Source organism: Aulostomus chinensis, chromosome 17, assembly GCF_037954235.1.
Source record: "Aulostomus chinensis isolate RoL2024-O1b breed Wild chromosome 17, RoL_Achi_v1.0, whole genome shotgun sequence".
Classification (NCBI taxonomy): Eukaryota; Metazoa; Chordata; class Actinopteri; order Syngnathiformes; family Aulostomidae; genus Aulostomus; species Aulostomus chinensis.
The window spans coordinates 13,249,980-13,276,513 of NC_141336.1; the positions used below are offsets into that span (position 1 = coordinate 13,249,980).

At 40.5% G+C, this 26,534-nt stretch overlaps 1 protein-coding gene across 5 annotated transcripts in view; it reads left to right on the forward strand.

Annotated features, from left to right (window-relative positions):
- Positions 1–1,548: 1,548 nt before the first annotated feature.
- Positions 1,549–26,534, forward strand: part of LOC147246373 (single-stranded DNA-binding protein 3) — a 42,843-nt gene continuing 17,857 nt past the window's right edge. The window contains exons 1-4 of one of the 5 annotated variants that reach the window (XM_086182636.1): positions 1,549–1,809; positions 11,637–11,709; positions 13,501–13,562; positions 19,254–19,338. In XM_086182636.1, the coding sequence (XP_086038762.1) occupies positions 1,754–1,809; positions 11,637–11,709; positions 13,501–13,562; positions 19,254–19,338 (276 nt within the window). In that variant the 5' untranslated portion in view covers positions 1,549–1,753. The remainder of the gene's footprint in view (positions 1,810–11,636; positions 11,710–13,500; positions 13,563–19,253; positions 19,339–26,534) is intronic. The other 4 variants (XM_086182637.1, XM_086182635.1, XM_086182640.1 and 1 more) reach the window with 4 other exon arrangements.

Genomic DNA, 26,534 nt, shown 5'->3' on the forward strand with positions numbered 1-26,534 from the left:
ATGACACAGACGTCTACGCAGTTACATACCTGGATACTACATGAGCACAGTAGTTGTATATTATTTTAACTGTGATTCTAGTAACGTTTCTACTAATTATGATGAAAGATGAGATTTATGTTTGATTTATTTTATTTGGAAATTGTCTGAATGCTCAACTGTATTTGTTAAATGGTTCATGATTGCTGCTCACTCTACTGACAGTAGATTTCGGCCTGTAACACATGCTACATCTTGTGTTGAGGATAGATATATTGGTGGAGGGATACGTCACAGAAGAAAGTAGTCCTGAAGTGTCAATCACATTGGATGGGATTTTTTTTCCCCTGCTCTTCCAAGAGGGCATTAAAGTGAAGTACACACTTTCCAAGGCTAAAGTTGTCTTTACGGTTGCTCTTGTCTTATCCACCAACCAAGATATAGATTTAATAGTTAAGACTAACCTTAACTTGTGTTCCAGTATCACTAATTAAGTATTTATTTGAAATGGAAATAACTAAATTTTACATACTGAGGTGACAAAACATTATTACTTGTTAGCTAACTGGGAGACTACCAAAGTAAATTCTGTACCGATGGCAACAACAAATTATTCATTGTGATTTTAAGTATGTGTTTGATTTTCTATGGTTTTATTGGTTTCATGAAATATGCAGATTTTTTTAGGGTGGTATAAACAACTTGAGTATGTTAAATAAATATGCAAAGTAATGTAAAGTGATGCTTTAGTGTTTCAAATTATAATGGAGAACAAAAACCAAGCAAAATCTGTCTAGATTGTTTGTCTGCCGGAGGCACTAAAACATCAAATTCTTCTTCAGAAATATCTAAAATGCATTTTTCAAACATCAAACCCATACACACACGGCGAAACCTGCAGCAGATGCCCTTAAAGAGGAAAATTGATGGAAACTATCACTTGACAGCAAAACTAAACTTATCCTCGTTCAGTGGAGACATCTGTGAGGATCCTTGGTAGTCCCTGGACCCCAGATTGGGCAACAGTGACCTAGTATGTAAAATAACAAAAGCGCTATGGCCCTCGACCTCCAGTTGCATAATCAGGTAACTTCATGACTTCAATCAAGGGGACTATGGAGGGTCTGTGGGGGAAATTAATAAGAGGCACCTCCACTATGAGTGGATTAAGTGGTGGGGTAAACGTTACCCACTCTGCAGGACAGATACTCAAGCTAACCACAGGGGCACATGGGGGGGCTGAACCAGTGGGGCTTCCTTCTGGTGTGACATTAGGACACAAATTAAGCTGTAAAATGTTGTATTTAAACAAAGGAAGCTGTCGATCAGGTGACAGCTTTCATCGTCAATCATTTCTCTCAAACTCAAGCAACATAATGCCTGAACTTGAAGGTCTCCAGAAGACAACTTGAACTTGAGCGACAAAAACTGAGACACTGTGGCTTTAAGAAGCCCCCACCATCCCACAACAGGGGGGGCGTGAGCTGAATCCAGGAACAGCGATTGAAAAAAAAAAAGCTCCACCAGCGGACTGTTTCAAGTTCCCCCCGGCTGAAACCCTGCCTGATTTGTGGGCAATGTTGGGGATGTAGAAAAAAAAGAAACCGGAGCAAAGAAGGCGCAAGAGAGAGAGAGCGAGAGCGAGAGAGAGAGAGAGAGAGAGAGAGAGGGAGACAACACTAACTGGGTAGCTATGGAGATAGTAGGTTTTCTTGGTAGCTTTCTTTGACAGGTGTCGAGTGGGATAAAATAAAGTAGCAGAACAGCTTCCAAGATGTACGGCAAGGGTAAAGGAGCTGTGGTCCCATCCGATAGCCAAGCAAGAGAAAAGTAAGTACATTATTGCTCTGTCACAAGACATCCAACCTGGAATACTGTGCTAGCTGGCTAAACTTGCTAACAGATGTGAAGCAGTCACTTTAGCTATTTTTGTTTTCAGTCGGGCAACAAAAAAAGTGATGCTGCGATAGTTTATTTAGCTTACCTCCTCTTAACTACACAGGCATGGTTAGCTAAGTTAGCCTCAGCTGCTAGCTAACTAACTACACAGCCAGTTTCTCTCGTGTTTCTGTCTAATAATAAACACACTTTTTAAAGTTGTACCGCTTCTACTAGGCGGAGTGTTACTGCACGTGTTTCTAGTTTTAACACCTAAATGTGCACTCCCGGTTGACGGGGACCCCCCAGCCCAGTCCACCCTCGCCCCAGTGTGAGGAACAATGCATTCGGCTGTGCATTGTAGCTAGCTGGCTTTTGTGTCGCCCCGCTCGAGCAGCAGGTAAAAATAGATTACAGCTGTTTGGGGCTTTTGTTACAAAGTAGTGCAGGAACGTTGTTGGTGAATTTCCCCGCACACCCTGACTGAATGTACCCATGTGTGAGTTCTCGGTCAGCGGATAGATATCTCCGTGCAGGAGGACCTCCACAACTTGGTGGCCCGTTCTTATTTTCTCCCCGAGTTGTGCGAAGGAGAGCTGCAGATAAAGTGCGTGTTAGAACCGGATAGCAGACTTCAGCATGGATGGTTTTAGAAGCTTTTACGTGAAGAAACTTAGGTGGTGTTAGCTTGGGCAGCGGTAGCCTCCAATCTCTTTGTCTGCATGCCACCGTCTCGATGCCTGTTGTTCGCTGTGGAGATGCGCCGTAAGGTTAGCAGCACTTCAATAAACCAGGAGAGCTTTAAATTGATGCAAAACACTCACTCTTGCGTATTATTTGAAAAACCCAGATTGAGCCTTAACAAAGAAAGCTTGCGGGTATTGTTATACTTTCGTTCATGAAGACATATGAGGTAAAAAGCTCCACACAGGTGAGCTTCTTCCTCCTCGCACTGGATGGGTTGTACACACCAGCCCACTCCTCAGCTGGATGGGGAACTGGACTGGGACAGAATCATCACATTTGATGTTGTAAAAGTTCAGCAGGCGCCTCCAACCTCACATTTATTGTTAACTCATCTTCAAATGTCGTTTTTTTTCACCCTCAACCTCTCACCTCCCATCCTTTGCTGCTCTTCATCAGTGTTGAATTATTGAGACAGACTGAAGCAGCTGCTCTCAGCTTTGCGTCAGAGTTGTGTGTGTGTGTGTGTGTGTGTGTGTGTGTGTGTGAGAGAGAGAGAGAGAGAGAGAGAGAGAGAGAGAGAGAGAGAGAGAGAGAGATGTGGTGGGCAGACTCATCCATGTTTAAACAGGGGGTTTTGTCAGGAGCTTCATGCAGGATGTTAGGTGTGTGCCGGACGTGGACATCAGGGAGATATCTGACTTTTATGGGCATGCTGATGTCCCGTCTTCCGAGTGTAAGAGGGACTGGTGGCGACAGAGGTCAGGAGGTTACCTCACATGGCGTGACAGAGTGAAAATTTTCATCTCCACACAAGGATGAGGGTGAGGAAAGGTGGCTGATATTAGAAAGGAGTGTGATTGTGGAGTAAAACCCAGGCCAAAGAACCATAAAAAAACTTTGAAATATTGGTTGCTTGATTTTCATCCTGCCTGGCTCTTTCCCTCTAAATCATGACTTGACGCTTCTTCTGATCTCATGTACCACCTACTGTTTATACCTCTATAAAATGGGCCACACCCCCCATGTTCCAGTCGAAGCTTAATTTTCTCCACTTTTGTATAGCTTCACTCATTCGTCATTTTCTTCTTTCTCCTCCTCAAACTTGTCTTCCTTTCCTGTACGCTAGCGAGCTTCTGAACTTTAATAATGCAGTAGGCCAGGTGCACACACACACACACATACGCAGCCCCTTTTGCAACCCACACAAAACACACACACACACCACACATAAAAATTTCATTGAACGGCTCTTGGGGGGGGGGGGGGGGGTGGCTGAGCAGTGTGATCCTCCTATCCACAGACATCAGACCAAGTCCTACCCTACAAGTCAAACTGCCGTCTAAAGCAAGGATGTGAAACTGCAGCGCACCGGGAGATGTAAACAATATTAATATTTTATGCATTTGTTGTATTCTAAAGCTTCCTTTGAGCATCTTCTAAGAATTTAAAATTGTTAATATCTGTCTGGATGTGAATGATGAGTGAATATTTAAGTTCAGAAGTAAAATGCGCCCTGATTTGTGTGTGTGTGTGGCCTGTTACAAGACTGACCTGCGAGTGGCAGCGACTTACACTCTACACCAGCGGTCACAGAGAGCTTTGTGACCTACAAATTGCTAGGAGCCACAAAAAGTGGTCAGATTCCCCTGGCTGTGTGGTCAAGAGTGTGTGTGTCTGTGTGTGTGAGAGACGCTCTGTTGGCAGATCGGCAGGATTTGGCCTCTTGAAGTCCAGCCGAAGTTAGATTGTGCTATTTTGTCCACTGCAGCATATGTGACTGCAACTCCATTCAGGGGGTTGTTCGAAACTACAGGAGGAAATTTTTAATTTGTATGTTTTCTGTTATTTTGATGAAAAGCTGCATCACTCTCTTTATGTAGCAGGTGACCATATATAAAATAGTAATGTAGTGTGTGAGATGGGGCCAAGAAGACCAGAGACACTGAACAATAACCCATACTAGCTTCCCTGTCGGTCTCCTTATCTAGCTTTAACAAAATGAACACACATAATGTCCTGCTGCACCGTAGCGTGTTGAATGAGCAACCAAACAAATAATCACAGCTAACATCAGTTACCAGGCTACCTAGCTGCTTAACTGCAGCACACCAACCAACTAGAAGTTTTCAGAAAGCATAAACCTCCAACAAGGAGAATATTGACGTCATGTCATCAAATCTATTCACAAATGTTCCCCTCAACTAGTGAAATTGGGTCCTCTGGATCACAAGTCCAGAATATGATCAGGATGATTTCCTGAAACCATAAAATTTTTTTTTTAAACAATTACACATGGACTCAATACAGCTACTAGCTGTATCCTGCCAATGGCCTGGAATAGTCTTCAGGGTCCAGGATCTCAATTTGGTCCAGGTCGCATCCAAAAATTACTCATTTGTTCCATGTAATACCACCTTACTTTTCACTGAATTTGATCAAAATCCATCCATTTGTTTTTCAGGTATCTTGCTTACAAACAAAAAGAGAAACTGACAAACACAGACTGTTGATCATATAACCTCCTTGTCAGAGGTTATGAGAGGGCAAGTAGCTTGTAAAACCAGCTTTAACGTCTAATTTTCTTGACTTAATTTCGCCAGCTATTTTAGAATTAGACAAAAAAAAAATGTGTTTAGTTTTTTATTTTGTTCGAATCCTTCACAGCATCATTTTAGTCATTTCATGAGGCTGTCGATGACCTATATGCTATTTGTAACTCCTTGCACGCCTGTTGTACTACTTGTAAGTGATTATCACCAGGAATTACAGACTGTCTGTCTGTAAAACTGGCAAGGGGGTTAAAAATGTCCTTCAGTGTGAAAGAACAGATCTGTAGATATAATCATTTCATGAATGAAGCCTAATACAAGTTAATTGTGTAACTGAATCACAAGAACTAATGTCACGTCTCAGGCAAAGGGAGCTGTTGTGATACAGTCTAGTCAATAGAAGCCAGTTGCTGTTCACCACTAATTGACACATTGCTAAGACCCGCCCTTGAGTGCATACGAGCCAATCACAGGTTGTAGCCACTACACAGTACACTTGGACATCCTGCACATAGAACGCCATAGATAACCATCAGTATACGTGACTTGCGTCTGGTTTTACTTTGGTTTATTAGTTAAACATGGTAAAATGGTGCACATGGGATTATTGGACTCTGATATGAGGTATCCTGAGAGGCCAATTAACATGTTTTATCCCGTCCGCCAAACCACACCCCAACAGAGCCAAATGTCTCCGGTGGATTGAACTATGTGGTAGACTACACAGTCAGCTCAGCTGTTTCCAAATGTTATGAAGAACCCCTCTGATTATTGTTCCGACATTGACAGAGAAGGGGGCGGGTCTTCACGATAGGTGAATTATCCAGGAAAGAAGCATAGAGTAAGTATTAAGTGGTCCACTTTTAACATCAGTCCACCTTAAGTAAGCCTTGGCTGAAATTGTGGTTAGCTTTGCGTCTACGCGGTGTTTACTTGAGGCATGTGGGAAGCTAAACTTGTGACCAACAGGCCAACCTGTACATTTACAGTGGCAGGGTCAGATAATGATCTCAGCACCTTTATTTCAGACGGGTAGCGGAAAGTTCCTCTGTGCTGGAGTTTAAGACTCAGGGTGCCATGGTTTGTGTGGATGCTAAGAAGACCGTGCTACCAGCGGCACAGTACTGAGAAACACTGTTAAACTAGTAACACTGCTACTTCCCCACACTGCTGTACACACTCTGCTGCTACGTTCAAGGCCAACATTACTTCTAACTTCATACCTATGTGTTTTGGGGGGCGTGCTGTGCCTGAAGAGGATTTAAATCAATCTTCAAACACTTAATTCACAAAAGGTCAATCAAAGGCAGTAGTACAGATGCTTACACATAGCAAAAGTAGAAACACACAAAAATATCGTGTGTTGGTGACTATATAAAGGTAATTGTGACAAGATGTCAGCTTGATATGAAAGTAGGAAAACTGCTCAAAGCACAGGGGTTACTTTTATACCTCTCTACCCAAAACATGGGCCATACTTAATATTTACACCAGACATTGTATTATTATTTATGAAACTAAGGAAAAGCCTCACAGGTCCCCTTCAAACAAGAGGAAACTGTTTCATCCCTAATAACCCAGTTGCTGCTATCGTTTCCCTCTCAGTTCTGGATAAGTTGTTTGAAATATCTTAAGGCCAGAACAGATTACATGCATTCACTCATTCATATGTGCCCGTGTTGATTCACTCAAGATATGAATGGTGTAAGAGCAAGACTAGTCTGATGGGGACTTGTTATTCCACAGCCTGGTGCTGGTTGGGACCCCCCCACCCCTCCAATACCGAGATCTAAAGGTCATTTACGTCCATTCCGTACAGAAGTAGAAGGAGAACTTTGTGTCCGGTTTGGATATTCTGCTTTGCTCCGTCATTCGCAAACATGTAACATGTAAATCAGGCCTCCAGCTGTGTTGATGTTTACAGTTTTTGTTGTTTCCACGTGAGGGACAGGATGTGATCATAGTCTCCACGCAGCTCTCTCTGTCTATTTGCTAATTCACATATTTTGCACATGAATAATGCATATTCTATACACTTTCTTAACAATAACTAGTACCAGGAGGTCAAGCCCAGCTCATTCTCTCCATCCCACTCCTCCACAGCAATAGTTGCCTATTCTTTTTTCTCCTATCTTGATTCCAGTGTAATTAGCAGAGATAGTAGTGACTTAAGTTGAGTGCATTTTTACTTTGACCTCACAGAAAGCTGTAGTGCTTTGCTAGTATTCCCCATGTGGATACTTACTTTTTGCTCATTTGTTTATGTTTATTTTTTATGGGGTAATATGCATAAGCATGGAATATTAACTTAAGGGAAGTACGCCTCATATTATAGCATTTACAGCCTAAGCTAATTTGTACCATTTGTTTTAAATGAGCTTTCATAAAAAGACATACCATGCAAGTTAAAGACATTTTACTCACACAAAGTCTGCATAACAATAAACAGAAACTTCAATAAAAGTATAATGAGAGTAAATCCTCATCATCCCGTACTACTCACTAGAAGTGAGACCTTTCAGGCATTTTTCTAATTTGATTCAGTTGAGACTATGAAATCAATTGATTATTATTGATCCATCTCTGTTTTGAATTTAAAAAAAAAACATGTATATTGACTATCCTAGTTCATTGCATCTGTCCTTACTTGCAGAGATTTTTGCCGAGCCATCGCTTAAAACAACAAATTGTCTTTGACAGTATTTGATGGAATTTGTTGTTTTCTGAATGAAATAAATCCAATTTATGTTGCAATCCATTGAGAATAATCAACTTTTAATTAGTGCTGTGAACGTTAACTCATTAATGCCCCCAAATCTATCTGGAAAGGCAGTAATTTGACTTAAAAGCAAATCAATCATCTGACAGAGTTTGACAACTACTTCCTCCCCGAAGCACTGATGTTAACGGAGAGGAATGAGCAGCACACAGCAGAGCGTCACACCCTTGCCACTTATACCCTGTGTAGGCTAATCGCACATCTCTCTGTGACAGGGGGTTTGATGGCGCCTCACCCATGTACCACAAAAACGTCCGACACAGTTATGCAAACACAGAGGACCTCAGAGTTCTGCAAGCAGGAGTCATACAAGAACTCTCAAATGCAAGAAATGGTGTTGCAGAGACTTGTACCTCTAATCTTAGCTGAGACTTTTTTTAATAAAATAAATAATAATAGAATTGATTCCTCTAACCAGTTTTCATGCAGTTTCTCTTTCAATACTACACATGTATTTGCTTTACCCCCCCGTACAACTAAATACAAATATTTTAACCTTGCGACTGATTGTCACTCATCACATGATATTGCTGTATTGTTTGCAGCACTACTTTTAATTAATTATTAATTTTTCGCAGATGATAAGTATTGTTTGTCGACCAATGTTGGCCTCGTTAAAATTGGCCCATTAGCAAAGATTGATATCACTGATGTTCATGTGTTGATATGTAAAGACATTTTAAAAAGTTACTTGGGATTTTGGCTTTTTACATTGGCACAAAAGTAGGAGTGGAAATAGACAAAGACAAAAACAACACTGACAAAAAAAAACCCAGTCAGTACTGGCATTGGCTATCAGTAAAATTATTATTTTAAAAATTGGTTGATATAGAATTTCACAATTGGTTACTTTTTCAGCATTATCTTTATAATTCAACTAAGAATCGCTGTGCACCTCCCAATGACGTGTTTTTACCCACTCCTACTGCACCCCTGTTCACTTTTTAAAAACCGTTGTATTTAAAATGATCTCAATTATCATGCAGTTTGAGTTGTATTTTAAGGAGCTCCCCATCTTCATTCCCAAGTCACCTGTGCAAAAGAACATCAAAAAAGGCTTTTTCCTTTTCTCCAGAGACGCACCTTCAGTAAGTTGCTAGAAAGCTTGAGGGGGTTTTACAGTGTCACTGAGAATGTCGGCAGCCTGGTTATGTAGAAATTTGCAAGTTCAGCTTTGTCAAATTAAGTTATGAAAGTGTATCATACTTAATTGCTTTAGAACGTGGCAATACCAAGAGCTTATCGCGAGCCTATTAAAACATTGTATTGTCGAACTACGGAATATATCATCTTAAGAGGCTTAAATGAGCTTAATGTGCTTAAATAGACATTACTTTCACCCCACCATTTAAACAGTACAAGCCAAGAGTGTGTTGAAAAAGGGTTGTCAAAACAAGCGACACACAGCAGCCTGATTATCTCAAAACCATGTTTCATTGATCAGTTCATTGAGTAATGATGGCAAAGATGACACTGAGCAACTGTCCTTCTCATTAGGACTGTATTGGCCTGTCAAGAGGACGGTCTGCTCCGGGCACATGGGGCACTGTCATACGCACGCTGCCGGTCGATTGATGGTCCATTAACAGCCTATTAAACTTGACTAAGTGAAGGAGTTAGGAGTACAATGTTAGGTCAATAGGGGTTTCCCACTCCACAGCATGATTCTTGTCTGTTAATAGACCCTGGTGGATTGCCATGTTCACGTGTTGTCAGCTGTTGTTATGTTGTAGCTCTGCTGATTTGTGGAAGACAATTTTTATTTTCTACAAGTGCGTTGTGAGAGTTGCGTTGTGATTTGAGAACTTTCTGTGATCATCACAGGGACATTTTTAGAGGTTCACTGGAGCTTGACCTATATTTTAACCTTAGGAATGTAGAGCTAGTTTTAGGTCTGGGGCTGTATTTCCTGCCCCCCCCCCCCCCCCCCCCCTTTCCTGACCCCGAAGTAGTACTTGTTTGTGACTTTCAAGTCAGATGTAATGGGACTGAAGATTGCTGACCGATTGAACATGTTTTAATTACATCAGGGTTCATACGCTTTTGAAAAACTCTGTAAGGTCATGGAATTTGAAGATATCACTTTCCATGCCCGGAAATGTTTTTGAAACAAAAAGAAGCCAGAAAATTCTGAAGAAGTCATGCTTTCCTGCACGTGTGCTTCACAAATACCTAAATATTAGAATATGTGGTTGGAATAAAGATTGTCTGAGGAAAATCTCCTCTGACAAACTTTGATGTACTTTATATTGTATCCAACCATGTAGCCTGTCATTGATTTTGCTGGGAATTTTTGACATGATTTCCTGATTATTTTTTCTGAGAAACACATGAACGTGTGGTCATGAAAGTTTTCCTCAGTGGTGTGAAAAGTCGTGAAACAACATGGAAATTTATTGTGAAGAATATGTGTATATGAAACTGTTGCTTCTGTTTTCATTCATTCATTCAGCATACAACCATGTAGAAGTTATATATTAATATTCGGACTAGAATGCTAAATCTTAAATGTTCATGTTTTGTCACTGAATACCACACTAAAGAAAATGAGCCAGTTCATTAGACTGTCTGCATTGGCTGATGCCTGAGGTCACATTGTTTGCTTATTATTATTTTGCACTCATTTGGGTTTACAAATGTCCCTTCTCACAAATACAAGGAGACGGTTCTCTGCCGATAAATGCTCAAATGCTAAATAGAGCCAGATGATTTATTGGCTGCTATCGGCCTTTCCCAGGCCTATCACAGTTTTATCATATCGGTGTATATGTTTTTGGATATGCTCTGCCATTAAACTTGTTTTTTTTACAGCTCATTAAATGCATAAAACCATGCCTATAGTGATTTCAATATTGTGTTACATATAGTGTCCAGCAGAGAACACGCCGACACCTTCGCCCCATTTATTTTACCATTTTATTTCAGTGGTTATTTAAATCGTCTTTAGCCTTCTACCTCGAAGTCGTCATATTGGTACAAAGCTGCACGATGCACAATGAGCATTGAAAGGGTCTGTTATCAGTCCTGCACAAAAATTCACTATAGCGGTAGCCCGTATAGGTCAGGCCCTAATGCTTAATGATAAGTCAGCAGAAGCTTTATTTTTCAGTCATAAATTGTTTGGTTTTTTTTCTCCACAAATTTCACTTTTTTTTTTTCGTTTACAGCTGAGTGTTTATTTAGTGGTTATATTGATTTGATTTTTTTTTTTTTAAAAAAAGCCTATATCCTAACCCAGCAGACAGTTGTTTCTGACGAATAAATGTTAATTTAAGTGAATCAGTGAATCATATTTTTTCTTAGAATTAGATGAAAATAACAATATACTATATCTGCACTTCTTGTTCCTGCTCTTAAAAATGTCGGCATTAGCAACTGAAAAACCTAACATATCAGTTTTGACCAAAAAGCAAAAAGAAATGAAAGTTTTGCTTTATTTGCCAAATGTCTTGGTAAGTTTGCATACTGAAAAAAAAAACCACTTATTTTTTGAAACATCACAATCATCACTGGTTGAATTTCTGATGAAACATCATCTCAAACTACATGAACTCATTTTAGTCGTCTATGGTTTTCCTTTGGATGATTTTCTTGATTTTCTTTGGTCAATTTGGAGACAGTGAAGTTGTCTGCCTTCAATTTCATTTCATCATTTCATTAGTTGTAGGATACGGATCAAATTTGCACACAAGCAATGTCTGACTCTATTTTCTTCGGCAAACTAAATTTGGTCACCAATATTTTTTTTTCTCTTTGCATTTCAGATTAGCATTGTATGTGTACGAGTACCTGCTACATGTGGGAGCACAGAAGTCCGCACAGACCTTCCTGTCTGAGGTAAGACTAAGTAGTTTATGAATAGAAACTCTTGACTGTTCTGCTTAAAGTCTGCTAATTCTTTCTGCCTTTCAAGAATTGCAATTTCACTCAAAGTTGAGGAGATGAAATAGCAAGTCACCCACACCCTAACCTGAAAAATGGGCCTGAGCGACTTAAGAATGTAAATCGGCTTCATTCTTTGTTAGCAAAGCTGTAGATAACATAACTCTGCTACAGTGGCAGCACATCGTCGACTCCTCTCACATGTATGTTGTCAGTGTAGTTGTACTCATGATGATTACATGAGCGCAAGGTGTGGCATCCATTTTTCATGAGCAAATCCTATAAAGTTACACCACATCCTGCTTACGGTATACCACAGTGAATCTTGATGTTAGAGCACCGGTGGAATGTGGATCTGTTAGATCTCCAGTTAAACAGCCTCTCTGTTCCAAACAGGCCTTTAATTTTAATTGCACTGTGAGTTCCAGCCACGATCTACATGTGTACCACACAATGAGGTTTGTTACAGTAAACAGAGTCAAAGTGATGCAGTGTAGGTAGAGATTTTCTGATATTATGTAGTTGAAAGTTGCAGCACAGTGCAACCTCCACTGTAGGCTTGGGCATGATCTATACCTCTGCATTGAATTGGCTGAACTCTATTTTTTTTTTTTTATTCTAGAGATGTACCAATGCCCATTTTTTAAGTTTCAATCTGATTCTGGTGCAAGATATATTTAAAGATGGCCACCGCCTGACGATGACCTGCTGGTATTGTCATGCATCTCTAGAAGGGAATTTGAATCAGTAGGTAAATTGAGAACTTCAATTCTGATAGGCGATCTTTGAATTATGCTAGTATTTGCACCCTATTTCCAACGTTTCCAATACTTAGTATCTCATCTCTGATTATTTTGGTAATGTAATTTTTGTTTGACAGCTATTTGCTCAGTTATGGTAGCAATTGTTTGTACGTGGAAAAATTGGACACAGTGACATAGGAACCCTGTAACCAACAACTGTTAAGGTGTTTTTAAATGCAGCCGACCCAACCACGCCAGTGCAGAAGTACAAATGCTCTCTCAAGGTAAAAGTCAGGTGCTAAGGCTATGGTGTCGACCCAGCTCACAACTACAATTCAAGCTTTTTACTATTGTTTTGACATGGGAAAGAACTTCCTGTATGCTAAACTGGTCAAGAGCAAAGTGAACATCTATACAACTGTCACATGGTGCCTGATGAGTGCATAGACTTGCATACTAGCTGGTACCACATTACAGGCTGTATCAGAGGCATGTCTGATACTGGTATCAGTAATGTCACAAGTAAAGTGCAGTAAAACAGCCCTGCAATAAATTCACCTGTCATAAGGGGTTATGTTCAGTTTATATAATGTATTTGAGAAATTTATTTTTGTGTTGCTTTTGAATTACGCTGAGAGCTGTCATAGCTTATTCATACCGGTGGGATAGACAAAATGAACATTATAAGCCGTATGAGAAGAGGATTTATTACACAGCTGCTATATTAAACTGCATCAATTTGATGTATGTGTACCTAATTAATTGGCGGGTGAGTATGTGTGATGGTACCTGAGATGTAAGAGAGGGAAGTGAGGAAGATGGAGATGGTCACAGGCAGAAAGATGTCTATCTTCACATCCGAGGCCATTGAACGTTGGAGACTGACTGATTATATGTTCTTAACCCCTGGAACTGCAGACATAATCCTCTCTAGTGGCCGCAAGTGACACCTCTCCTCCTCTCCTCTCTTCTCTCCTGTCCTCTCCTCTCTTCTCTTGTCTAGATTCGATGGGAGAAGAATATTACATTAGGGGAGCCTCCTGGATTTCTCCATTCGTGGTGGTGGTGAGTGTTACTTTCACTAGCCTTGTTTGCAACAACATTTTTGTGTATCTTTGGAAGTATCCCATCGGTTCATTGAAATAACTTGTGGTAGTCCTTGAGTAACCAAGAAACTAATATTCAATCGGTATTTAAATTCTGAAGGTAAACCCAAGTATTTGTATGGATTGAATTAATGACTAAATGAAACGGTGTTGTTTCTGTGCACTGGAGGAGAGACAGAAAAACTCTTATCTCAATGAACCAACTCTGAATATTCGCAGACTAGCAGTGGAGGGAAAAAAATGCATAAATTTGCACTTTCCTTTGCCAATTTTCTGAAAAGTCATTAAGACTTGTTTTCAAGCATGAGCAGCCACTTTTCTCTTGTTTTTCTTCTTATTTGTTGTGTTTACTCGAGTATGTATCCAGTCTTAAAGCATACATGCATAGAATGTATTCATGCGGTTCAGAAACACAAAAAATGACTTCCAAAGATGGGAGAGTCACTCTACAATCTGAGTCATCCAGAAAACGAGAGTACACATGAATGAGAGAAGGCTTTCCATCTTGGACGGTTACTTCCTGTTTGCCCACCATGTCAAAATAAAACCAAATTATAGTTGAAGTAGTAGAGTTCACCTCTAATCTCAGCTAGGGAGAACTGTAGGAACACCAGATGAACCAAAAATAATAGCCCTTGCTTTTCATTTTTTTTAATCGAAATGATGCCATTTTATAAAATAAACTTGTTTCTATCAACATATTTTGATACACATATTGAGGTTTAATTTCAGAAAAAGCTGATTGAAACATATACATATAATTTAACACAAAAAAGAGTAATTGTACAAAATGAGAGTGGCACCCCCCCCCCCTTTTTTTTTTTTTGGAAGAAGTTCTGATGTAGCGAGTGTTTAGCCTGCATGACTGACCAGCTGATTGTCTTCTGAAATTTTTCAGGACAACTTGACCGTTTTTTTCCCCCTGGGAAGTTGGCTATTTACGGCTAGGATGACCCTCTCCGTCTTTGACTGTTTGTTGCAATCATGCGTAACATTGCCTATACTGCTATCTGCTGGCAATAATAATATATATATCGTACAACCTTGTTTATTTGTGCCAAAAACCATTTGATGGTAAAACAATTCCATGTCCTTTTTTTGTGACTTTTCAAAAATTCTATGAAAATTTACGTCACAGTTATTCAAAAAAAAAAAAAAAAAAGCTGATGACCCAGATGTACGCTCTGGCCGTTTGTTAGGTACGGCTTTACAAAACTAAAGCAACAGTCCAATAATAAATCTTCTATTAATGAGGATTCACTTTCTTGAACAGCCATTTTGTGCAGTTTCCTAGCCTGCTTAATTTAGGGGCGCTGGATATGTTTTGATTTGTTAATATTCGATTTTTTTTTATGTACTATAACACTAGTCTACAAAACTAGCTGTCGTAAAATGGCACAGGTATAATCGTGGAGCGAAGATCTACAATAACTGTCTTATTAAGACATGGAGGGAAAACAGGAAGTAGCTGTCAAAGATGGCTGACCATCTTGCACCCACGCCAATTCATGTTTTTTGTTTGACTCATACTCCTTTCACACTGAAAAACGCGTGTCAAAGCGGTTTTTGTACCCGCATTTGCTCGGCATTCAGGTGCATTCAAACTTCCAGCAGACTGTGAGGCTGCGTGCCTTTGTTTTTCTCTCTCGTATGTCATCGCGCCAGCAACTTAATCATTACACAAAAAACTGCGCCGTGTATCATACGGTTCCAGAAATCTGCCGCCGGATCTCCTCTTCACTGCGGATGATGAGCAGTTCGCGGACTTCACGATCTTGCAAGTGCGCTGCCATAATCGATAAAAAAGATGTGAAGATTGCGATACAAGTTGTTTATAAACACAGTAGCGCTTGCGCAGTTCACCTTAGGGTACCCCGATAGGTGGAAGTTCCCAAGCAGAGATTAATTCAGTAAGATCATACACATGTAAATTGTTTTTAAAAAAAAGAAAAAAAAGGAGTGAAATGGAGTCTCTGGGACATCAACAGGAAGACTGATCTTATGGCAGAGGCCAAAACTTAATTGAGAGATGAGTGAGCAGCTCTCGCAGCACAGCCCAATTTAAAAAAATTTTTTTTTTTTTTCCCCGGAGCTTCCACAATGACGGCCTGACAGGCGGCACAGTGACAAAATCAGAATGCGACAGGAAGGTCGTGTGAAACCTGCGAAAACGTGGATTGCCTTCTTCACACTGCAGGCGAGCCGAGCCAAGCCACTAAACACCCGGGTTGCTTGGCGAGTTGGTTGACGTGGGTCGAAATGCCAAATCTACCCTTTCAGAGTGCCCAAACACCCGTGTTCACGCGTGTTTTTGGTGCAGTGTGCAAGGGGCTTCAGAGAGGTCTAGCAGAGTCTCAGCCTTGGGGTTGACCAGACTCACTGAGGGCGTGACCCTCCCACTCCGTCCTCTCCCCTCCTCCAGTTTTCCATCGTTCACCCTTGTTCCTGAAACAATAGCCCCAGATGGTTTGGGAATGCCCCCCTCCCATACTCCCCTCCCCCTCCTCACCCTCTCGTCACCCTTTGTGTTACCCCCCACCTCCCACTTTTCTCCTTTGTTCATGCAGGAGAAGGATTCTTAGCAGATTAACCCGTCGCATTCCAACTTCCTTTGTGCCATCTCTGGTCCCGCTGTATTCCTCCTCCCCCCCTCCTGTCATTTCTGCCCCTAGCTAAGATTTGACCCCAGGGGTCAACACCTTAAACACTAATCAGCCATAAACACAAGTGAAATTCACTTGTTTTCAGAAGGCACTATCAAACATGGCTCACATTTACAGAGAAATCAGGAGAAGCTTTGATTTTACAAATGTGCATTCCCAAAAATATTACTGTAAAACTCAATTACTCTGAACAAGCAAACACCCATCAGACTTCTCTCTCATCCTACTAATGTTATATTAAAACAGATTTCCAGTTTTGACATTATGCAGTATAGGAATCTGTCTCCTGAGGAATGCCAAGGGTTCCTCTGTAATGTTACCAAATGTTTCAGATTAAGCAGATTGTAATAGAGTTTAAATGAAGTGGAGCCCAGTCCAAACACATGTATGACTGTAGATATTAGAAAAGACTATGGAGACTTGGATTAAGCCTAGGTACTCTTGAGACTAGTCAAGCAAAACTAAGGCTTCATACACACAAAGATAAAACGCTTAACAGTTTCAAAAACCATCGTCATAAAGACGCAGGCATCTCATGAATGCACTCGATACACATGAAAACGCTGTAAAGCACATGCCAGACCTCTAGGGCCGCTGCAATGACATGACAGAAACAAGCGTAAACAGACAGGTCACTAGCTTCATCAGCACATATGCTACACTGTACGCCGCCATTGTTGTTGTCGTTGCCGCATGTGGCGCATGCGTGTCAATGAAGACATGAAACTATGACGCAAGTGATATCTGAAAAGTTGCGGAGAGCCAGTAATCATGGAGCTGCGTATACGACGTCTCAAAAATCTTTCCCACTCTGGAACCTGGTTTCAAAAAGGATTGTTTACAGACCCCCAAAACGCTGTCTTCGTATGGATGATACGCAGATTCGGCAAAAAACGTATGCGTTTAGACATCGGTTTGTCTTCGTGTGGATGGGGCCTAAATTGTGATCAGTTGAAACTGTAACTGTTTCACATCCACATTTTACACATTTGGTCTTGGCCGTTAAACAGTTCTTTTACATTTCAGTTTGGTACCAGTGAGTATATGTAGCAGAATAAATTATATCGTATTGCATGTATGAATCACATAATCGTCATCCATCATTCTAGAGCTTGCAGCTTAATTACATCGTGGCTATTGATAAATGATCGTTTACTTTATCCCTAGAAGGCAAACAGAGATCTGAAACAGTGCTGCTGGATTTAGAATGGTTCACTTTCACATTAAGCAGAAAATTAACAAAGATAATACTGAAGTCAGTGGATGTAAAATTAAAGACTTCACATACACTTCAGTGGACTTTTAAATTACACTTATCCAGTGTCACTTTTCAGGAGTGAGAGAGAGTGCCGTAAGCAATATGAAAGCCAAAGACATGTTTCATTCAAAAGACTAGAGGGCACTCATAGATCACATACCTCAACTAAGGCAGCAGGACATCTGTAGCTTTTTATATAGTGCCAATATCCGTGTGAATAAAACACAACTACATACATGACATGCAAACACTCAGAACAGTAACCATGAGGGAAAAATCCTCCCTAATGAAAATGTTCTTGCTTTGGGAGTGAATTGAACCGATGTGGGAGCCAATTAAGACTCGTGGTGAGTGTAATTTTTTCTGCTTCAATGTGATGAGTGTGAGCTCCGTTTGAACACACATGGTATTAGGTGCATCTGGTTTCATGATATTGGCATGATATAAATACTATACATGTCACAAGATTAGGATCCAACTCAGAAGTTGTGGATGAATTTTGGTGAAATTTTTGTACATGAGCTTAAGTTGACGAATAAATACAGGTGATCACATGCTTGAAGGAAGTAAAAATGGGTGAACAAAACCAATGAAAATCACAAAGTTTTGATTATTAGTTTGTTTATTTGTTTGTTTTTGGACTTCAACCTTGAGATTCTGTCTTTGTCTTAAGAAATGTGAATAAAAAATTAGCACACACTATCGGCTCACTCTTACAAGGTAAAAGCATCTCTCATTTATACACACTTCACTTAACCTTCAAATTTGATGTGTTCACCTCCTTCCTCACACTTCCCTTTTTAAGCTGGAACTTTTGTTTTTGGATTCATTTTTGGGTTACATTTCCTTGTTGATGTCCTTCAACAGCAAATTGACATGCTTGTAAACGATGCAACACCGTTGCTGACCGTGCCCTCCGACCTCATCAAGAAAGGAGGTCAAGTTGGATAATTAGTCGACTTTTCAGATCAAAACATCCATAAATTCCAATTAATGTCCTCAAACAAATCAGACTACAGCTCAAAATTAGTTGCCTTATGAAGTGTACAAAAAAATTCCAGATGTTTGGGAGTCAGAATGTCTGTCTGCGCTGCTGTTTACCAGGACATGTGAAGTGGCTGCCTGATTAGGTCTCTCGTTAACCGCGTCCCTGTTTCAGCCTGTTTATAGCACTTCCACCCAATCAATACACAAAGACTGATCCAATTAGGACCTCTTAGACACTCGCGCTTCGTGTTACTGGTACATGTTTGTGTGCTTTCACTGTGTGAATCTACTGAAACTAATGTTTGTGTAGACACAGTTTATGTGTGTGTGTGTCTCAAATTGTCTACCTGTGAGGACCAAGTAACGAATAAATTCCCCACCCCCCAGTGAGTCCATTTACCAGTTATTGCTGGTAAGGGGATTTAGTTAACAATAATTGGCTTATTCGTACGGTTCAGTTTAAGGTGAAGGGATTGATGCAGTCAGCCAAATGTTCCTGTAAGTGTGGTAATGTAAGTGTGTGTGTGTGTGTGTGTAACTGGAGTGAGTGTGAGGTTGATTGAGGGGGTGACACCGGCACTGTGTCCCCCTCACAATGATGCTCAAGTGTGTAAGAGGCGGTTTAAGAGCACTGTGGTGATAGTGAGAGTGTGTGAATGGGTTATGAATAGCTGTTACACATTTGCTTGTATTACCGTGTTTGGTGACCTTTTGACCTCCTCTCCCCTCTCCTCCATTTCAGTGTATTCTGGGACTTGTATTGTGCAGCACCAGACCGAAGGGAGACATGCGAGCACTCCAGCGAGGCCAAGGCCTTCCATGACTATGTAAGTGACAGACAGCCTCTGTTGCTGTTCCTTTCTTTTGACGGATAAACAGTCAACCTTGCAGGCTGAGGAATCAGGTATTTAACTATTTGTATACTTGCTCAAGAGACACATAAATACATTATATAAACACATCAGAACTGGCAATAAGGAGGAAAAAAATGAATCATTATATTCCGAAGGCCTTTTTTCAATAGTAATATCCATCTATCCTTCCATCCATCCAACCATCCATCCATTTTCTATGCCGCTTATCCATTAAGGGCTGCAGGGGCTGGAGCCTATCCCAGCTGACTTTGTGCCAGAGGCAGGGTTCACTCTGGATGGGTCGCAGGGCCGTCAGGAGCAATTAGGGGCTCAGAATCTTGCTCAAGGATACTTTGACATGGTCACCAGTGGAAGTTAGGGTCGAACCAGCGACCCTTTGGTTGCTAGACAGCCACTCTACCTCTGAGCCTTGCCACTCCTGTCAGTAGTAATATATTGCATTATATATGAGAATACCTGGTAATCTGATCATTAATCCAACTGATGTTCAGTGTGGTTTTATTTATTTATTTATTTACTGATTTATTGCAGACTTTTTTACATCCTAAGTAATCTATATCTTCATGTAGTTCACACATCCTGCTACATTTATTAATTTTTCATTGTGGAGCAACTTCCTAAATCCTAAAGAAGAAAATAATTGCCATATTCGCAAAAAACACAATAACTACACACAAAAAAAGACAAATCAGTCCTGCAGTTGACACTGTTTGTCACCTGATCAGACATTCCAGCACACATTTTTGGAATAGCTGTTTGCTTGTTCATGATTTTGCAATTGTTGGACTTCCCTCACCTTTTTTCAGCGGCTCAATTACAAATGCAATGTGATGAAGCTACAGAAACAGAAAAAAACAGCAACCGTAAAGGTAGAAAAAAAGTTACAGAGGGAACATTTTCATTCCAAAATGAAATCACAATGTCCAACGTCTGGCTGAGACAATCATAATTACCTTGCTTTGAATGTCCATCTGTCGGTAGGATTACACAAATCTACTGGCCAGGTTTAATTTTTGGTGAAACACACATTGGTGGCCCAAGGACGAACCTGTGAAATGTTTGTGCAGATCTGAATCAAACAACAGACGTTTTCCTTTGATGGACCTTTTTTTTTTTCTTTCACAAAAAAAATTGAGGCAGTTTTCCATGGAAGTCTGGACATACTTCCAGACGTATATGATGGTACAAATGTGCATCTCTTTGTTTCATTAAGTTCCCAGCAAAATACCTGGATATGAATGGTGCAGTTAGGTACGTTAAAAGCGAAAGTATTGATTAATGTGCATTTTGTTTGGTTCCTGATAATTACGAGGGACCTATCTTAGCAAAATGCCTTTTTCGTTGTAATTTTTGTACAGCATTGTCAGACTTGTAAGTTTTATTTGAGTATGTGTGTCCTGAGGAATTGACACCTCTTGAGTGTTTCTAATGTCCTGCTCCACATGGAGGTCAGAGGTCAGAAGTTGGGGTCAGCTATTGAACAACCTTTCTGGAGTTGATGTGGCATCAGAGCCATACACATGTAAGCAGGTGGCTGAACGCTGTCACAGATGGCCTGAGTTATGTTTCACAAGAATTTCCACTAATAACATCTACTCCGTAAATCTTAATGAGAATGTTAAGAAGAATAGTTCCATCTGCAGTGGGGAGAGAAAGCGTGTGTGTGTGTGTGTGTGTGTGTGTGTGTGTGCGCGTGTGTGTGGGGATGTCATGTGTTATGATTGATACTGTGCATCTATCTTCGGCCTGTCAGCTCTGGTCAAGACAGTGTGGCATTGTGTGTGTGCTGTTTAGTGTGGGGAGATAATGGAATAGAGTTCTAATCCGGTAATCCCAGCACTGGGCTGAGGCTAAGCCAGGGATTTGTGTGTGCGTGTGTGTGTGTGTGTGTGTGTGCGTGTGTGTGTGTGTGTATTTTTGGACGTGTGGCATCTTTGGCAACCAACCCATACAAGGAGGGTGGAGGGGCTCACACCCTCAGTGCCAGTTAACCCCGCATGTGTGTGTGACTGTATGAATGTAGACGGTTATGCTACATGGTGGCTTGCTGTGTGTTCGTAGCAGTGATAAAGTGAAGGAGACGGGACTGGTTTAATTTTGGCTCTCGCCCCCTGAGGCTAGTCTCTGAGCACAGGTCCTTTCTACTGGTTTCAAAAGAATGAGCCGGCTAGAGGCATCGGAAGAAAGGAAATATTTCACCTTATCTCAAAAGAGTTCCTTAGTCTTTTGAGGATTGCCACTGTAGATTGCTAGCCAGCATTTACGAGGTATTATCACAGTTCTCTCTGCTGGGTGCAGAGACGCAGCAAATAGACTCAACTTTTTTTCCCTGACACTGATTATAAAAGTGATGTTTGACTGTTATCTTAATTTAGTTGCTAGTTGATGTTGTGTTTTGTTGCACCCAGTTGCTTAAATCATCTTCACTAGACAGTATTTGGAATCACCAGAATGGAAGGAGGCAGTGTTTCCCAAGTGTAGAGTTTAATGTCATTTTTTTTTATATTCATCTACTTCTTTTGGTTTGTTTGCCCATCCATCTATCAGCAGGATTGTGCAAAAACTACCAGGCTGATATTCAGGTAATAAAATTAAACAGGTGCCACAAGAACCAAAGAAGAAGCCATCATATTTTGGTGAGCAGATCCCTTCTCACACAGAGAAAACCTACCTTTTTTTTTTAAACATTGGCCTTGGAGGAGGCATGCACTTGACAGAGTGCCCTTCTAGTTAATCTATTTGATCAGGCTTTTAGTGAGTCTTTTAGTCTTCATGCATTATTTAAAGTTTCTGATGGCTCATGAGATGATGTAAAAGAAAAAAAATAACCATTTATCCTTTTAAAATTGTTTTGTTTTTGCTTTCTCAAATCTGTGCTTTTTTTTCTGTTAACTACCTCCATATCTTTACCATTTACTCAGTAGAACCAAACTGAAACAATCTGTGCTGCTGTGTGACAACAATGAGTAGTCATGCTTACATCAATGAATTCTGATGCACATTGTGTATTACATCTCAAAAGTTTGAAGACGGCAAAAACTTAAAAACAATCCCTCAAGTTCTATGCTTGCTTGAGGTGCTTTGTCGCTTTCCCCTAAAAAGAGTGAATGCAGAGAATGGGCGATGGACACGTCCTCTTAGAGTAAAAACTAATCCTAGAATAACGTAACCTCACATAATTTACCAGCTGTTTTAGCTGCGAGCATCTTCCTAGATTTTCCCTGAAGTGTCTTAATCTCCGTGAGCATGGAACATAGTAAATGCAAGCCAAGATGGTTAGGATGACCTCTTCTACTCTGTTTCAGCCATGTGTTACGTTGTCTTCGCTGCCATCTTCTGATGAAAACATGCTTGCCCAGTTTATTTGCTCCAAACCAGTTGATGGAATTGCACCTACTTTGCATTGCCGATATTGTGACATTACCAAAGTTTCCTCAGAAATCACTCGACAATTAAATGGAAACAGGCTTATGAGTGGCAAAGCTGCCAAATCACTCACGTTTAGCACCAGAACCAGTGATTTATCCTAGCACAATACAATGTGACATAAAGTGATGTGTTTGCATGCGGAGTGTAAAATCCCTACCAGCAGTTAATCCACTTTGTCAACCAATTCCCACTATTTTTCTCTTTTTCTTCCTGCACTGTTCCTTTTCACCTTTCCTTCACACATCTGCCCACGTTTGTGATTTCTCCAACACTCCTTCCTGCCACCTCCTTCTGTCTTGCATTTTGTGCAACCACAGCCCGTACGCATCGTGTTTTATCGCAGGTTGTTTCTCTGCGACACCCTCAGATCTGCATATCTTCTCCCCTCCCCTCTGTTTCTGTGCTGCCCTCCCTCTTGTTTTACTCTTCTTCTTTCCTGCACGTCCCCCTCCTCATCTCATTCACCTTATCACCCCCTCTCTTCAACTCACCTCCTCTTTTCCCCCTCTCTCCCTTTTCCCCCTATCTCGTCTCTGACCCCCGCCTCGCTCTCTCACCAGCTCCTCTACTACCTCTGTTCCCCGAGAGAAGATTGATTGGCTAATCTAGCTGTTTACTCACAATGCCTAGTAAAGCTGTAGAAAGAGGGCAGCGCAGACAACAAGAAGACACACAAACAGTCGAGGTATTTGAAAATGGAGCTGACTGGGCAAATGTCATAACGGGGAGAGAAAGAGAAGATAAAGATAGGCCTCATTTCCTTTTTATTTTAAGGCTGGTAATTATAGGAGATGAATGTAAACCCATACAGACAGCTGTGTGTGGAAAATGGTCCAGAGGATGCTAGCTTCAGCTGGCTATTTTATTAAACTGGATGAAACATTATATTCCTCATAGTCATTTAAATGCTGTATAGCATTTGGTGTATATCACTTCCTACATATAACAATTGGAAATGTGTTTGTCAGCACTATAGTTACTGTCTGTAACGTTCTTGAAAAGTTGAAACTAAACACTGTTTGCTCTTGTTCCACATTTGCAGTATTTGAAAGCATCTTGTGTATTCACCAACGTTCCTAGTATTCTCTATTTAAAAAAAAACCCAAAACTGTAATTTGTTCTTCCCCATTACCTATAGCTTTTTTGCAGGTTCGTAAAAACATATTGCTGTTAGTATCAATGTTTGATTTTATTTCAGTAAATGAAATTCTTACCACCAAGACAGTACATAAGACATGCACGAAGTTAGGTTGAATAAACCTCAAGCTAGCTGTGGTTTATTAGCAGAATTGCATTGGAATGAGGGCTAAAACCGTGAAGTTGAATGTCCAGTTCCTTTGTGTCTAGGATAATGGGATTTTTTTGAATGGGCTCATGATTGAATGCCTGAAATAAGATCAATGTTGTCACAGTGTTGTGTAAAAAATGTAAACGTTTTATTCTACCACATAAGATACCTCTGTATGTACCGTGTCATGTAGTACATATGAGAGTTTTTTGTCATGATAGCGAAAGCAGGAAAAAAAATTCATTTGTTAAGATTATCATTATGTACAAAGCATGCAAGTGTCAAAAATATCAGAAGGCAGAACTTTTTTTTTTTAGTAATAATTCAAAATCCAGTGTAAAAATCCTAAAGGCTCTCAGTCAAAGAAACCATGGTGATGTTAACATACAGATTTGACTACCAACATGTTTCATCCGCATGGCAGTGTGTAATGGGGTTTGCAAGCCAATGTGCAACAGGTCAGGTCACTATAGTTCTTTTTTCATAAGTGACCGATAAAATACAGTGATTAAATCTTCTCATCTTAATCAAAAATGGGACATTAATAATGATTTGATATTTTATCTTGTTGATGTTTGTCCGTTTTATCACCCAGGCCCAGTTTGTCTCTCATCCTGCCTCTGTTTTCTTCTCTCCTTCCACCAGAAGCATCTGAATGCTGTTATGGAAACAAGTTGAAAAGAGCTTCACTAAACTTTATAATTATCTGTGCGATAAAATTAGCATAAACTGTAAATGCCTATGCTGTGCAGCCTCCAGTTTTACCTGAGTGAAGGCAGAATTTCGTCTAATGTTTGGGGAAAAGTGGGATTCTGGCAGTTAATGAGAAACATCAATAGATTGTGGGAATTGTTTTGAACAATCTGCATTTTTCTATACTGAGATATGTTGATGTTTCATAGTAATCTGAGGGTGTTTGGGCAACATATACCTAGGTTTCTTCATCATGGGACATTTTAAATGGGTTGTGATGAGTGCTCTGTCTCAGTCAGTCACTGTCTGCATTTTTGTATATGATATTTTGTCAGTCTGATTTGAAATCATTCTGATCAGCAATTCCAACCCAACTCTTTACACAGACCCCCAAATAACATGATTTCTATGAGATATATGTTGACATGCTCCAGAGCGTTTAATTAAAATGCAACTTTTTTTTGGACATGCATAAAGAAGTTATACCCCCTGCAGCCATGGCAACATGAATGTCATAGAGAATAATAGGTTAACTGGGAACAAGGTTTATTTTTTTTAAAAGCGGCTATCTGCAGTTGTTTTTAAATTTGCGTTTATGATTCTGTGAATTCCTGCTTTGTTCAGTTTTTTTCAAACACATGTTTGAACAACTTGTTATTTTCTGCTTTTTCAGCCATCGGGATGCTGGAAAACTTAAAAAATTGTAGGGACTCTAGCAAAAGTGTTGTTTGGGTCATGCCATAGTTTTGTGTCTCCTAGAAAGTTGGTCACCAATTTATTCCAACCAGTGAGAAATGATCAGACACAGTTTACATTTTGCATTGTGATTTACAGTTTCTTCTGATCAGGTCTGTCACTTCTGATTCGGGTGGTTATGTGAAGCGCTTTTCCCGTGACTGTTTTGATTGTTAATGGAATATTTGGGCCCGTTTCATAACTGCTAATATTTACTCCCGCACATTAAAATTGAAATTGAATTAAGGCTATCCACTGCCTTTGGTCAAGATTTGCACCAAACAGAACTCCATGCTCGACAAAGTAGCAAACCAGGATGACATGAATATGACTGTTCTTACAAGGTTTCTAAGGAACCAGCTGTCAAAACTGTATGCTTCCTGTCTTAAGGACTTGAGAAGTTTTCCCTTCACTTGCACTGATGCTGTGTCTTCGCAGTGCCCCTATGAAGCTAGATTAAAACCTGGTTGAAGGGAATGATACTCTAACTTCAAATCATCTGACGGGGCACTGTTGTGCAGCTGGTCCTGACTTTTTATTAGCATGTGAGCTTCAAACTAGAAAAAACAGTGATTACTGTAAGATGACATGTATCATCAGTGGATGTGCCCAAATTCCTTCTCCTCTTTAGCTGAACATGCATTGTGGGGCACAGTTTTTCACATTCTTTTCATTTCCTTGGCCTCTCTGCTTTCTCTGAAGTGCTAGCTAAGTGGATGTTGTGTCTGCAGCATGTATTAGTGTTGTCATCCGGCGTGCGTATGCATGTGTGTGTCTGTGGGTGCACGAGTCCGTCTTGTCTGGTTCAGTACCACTACCTTGGCAGCAGCTTTTGGGGGGAGTGTGTGTTTGGTATGCCAGTTTGGAGGACCAGCTGGGCTTTCAGAGATTGTGTGTGTGCATGTGTGTGCGCGTGCATGCATTTGTTTGTCAGATGTAATGGTGAGAGTAGCATCCATATCCTGTTGCTCCAGAGCGAATCACACTGTTTTGACTGGGCTGA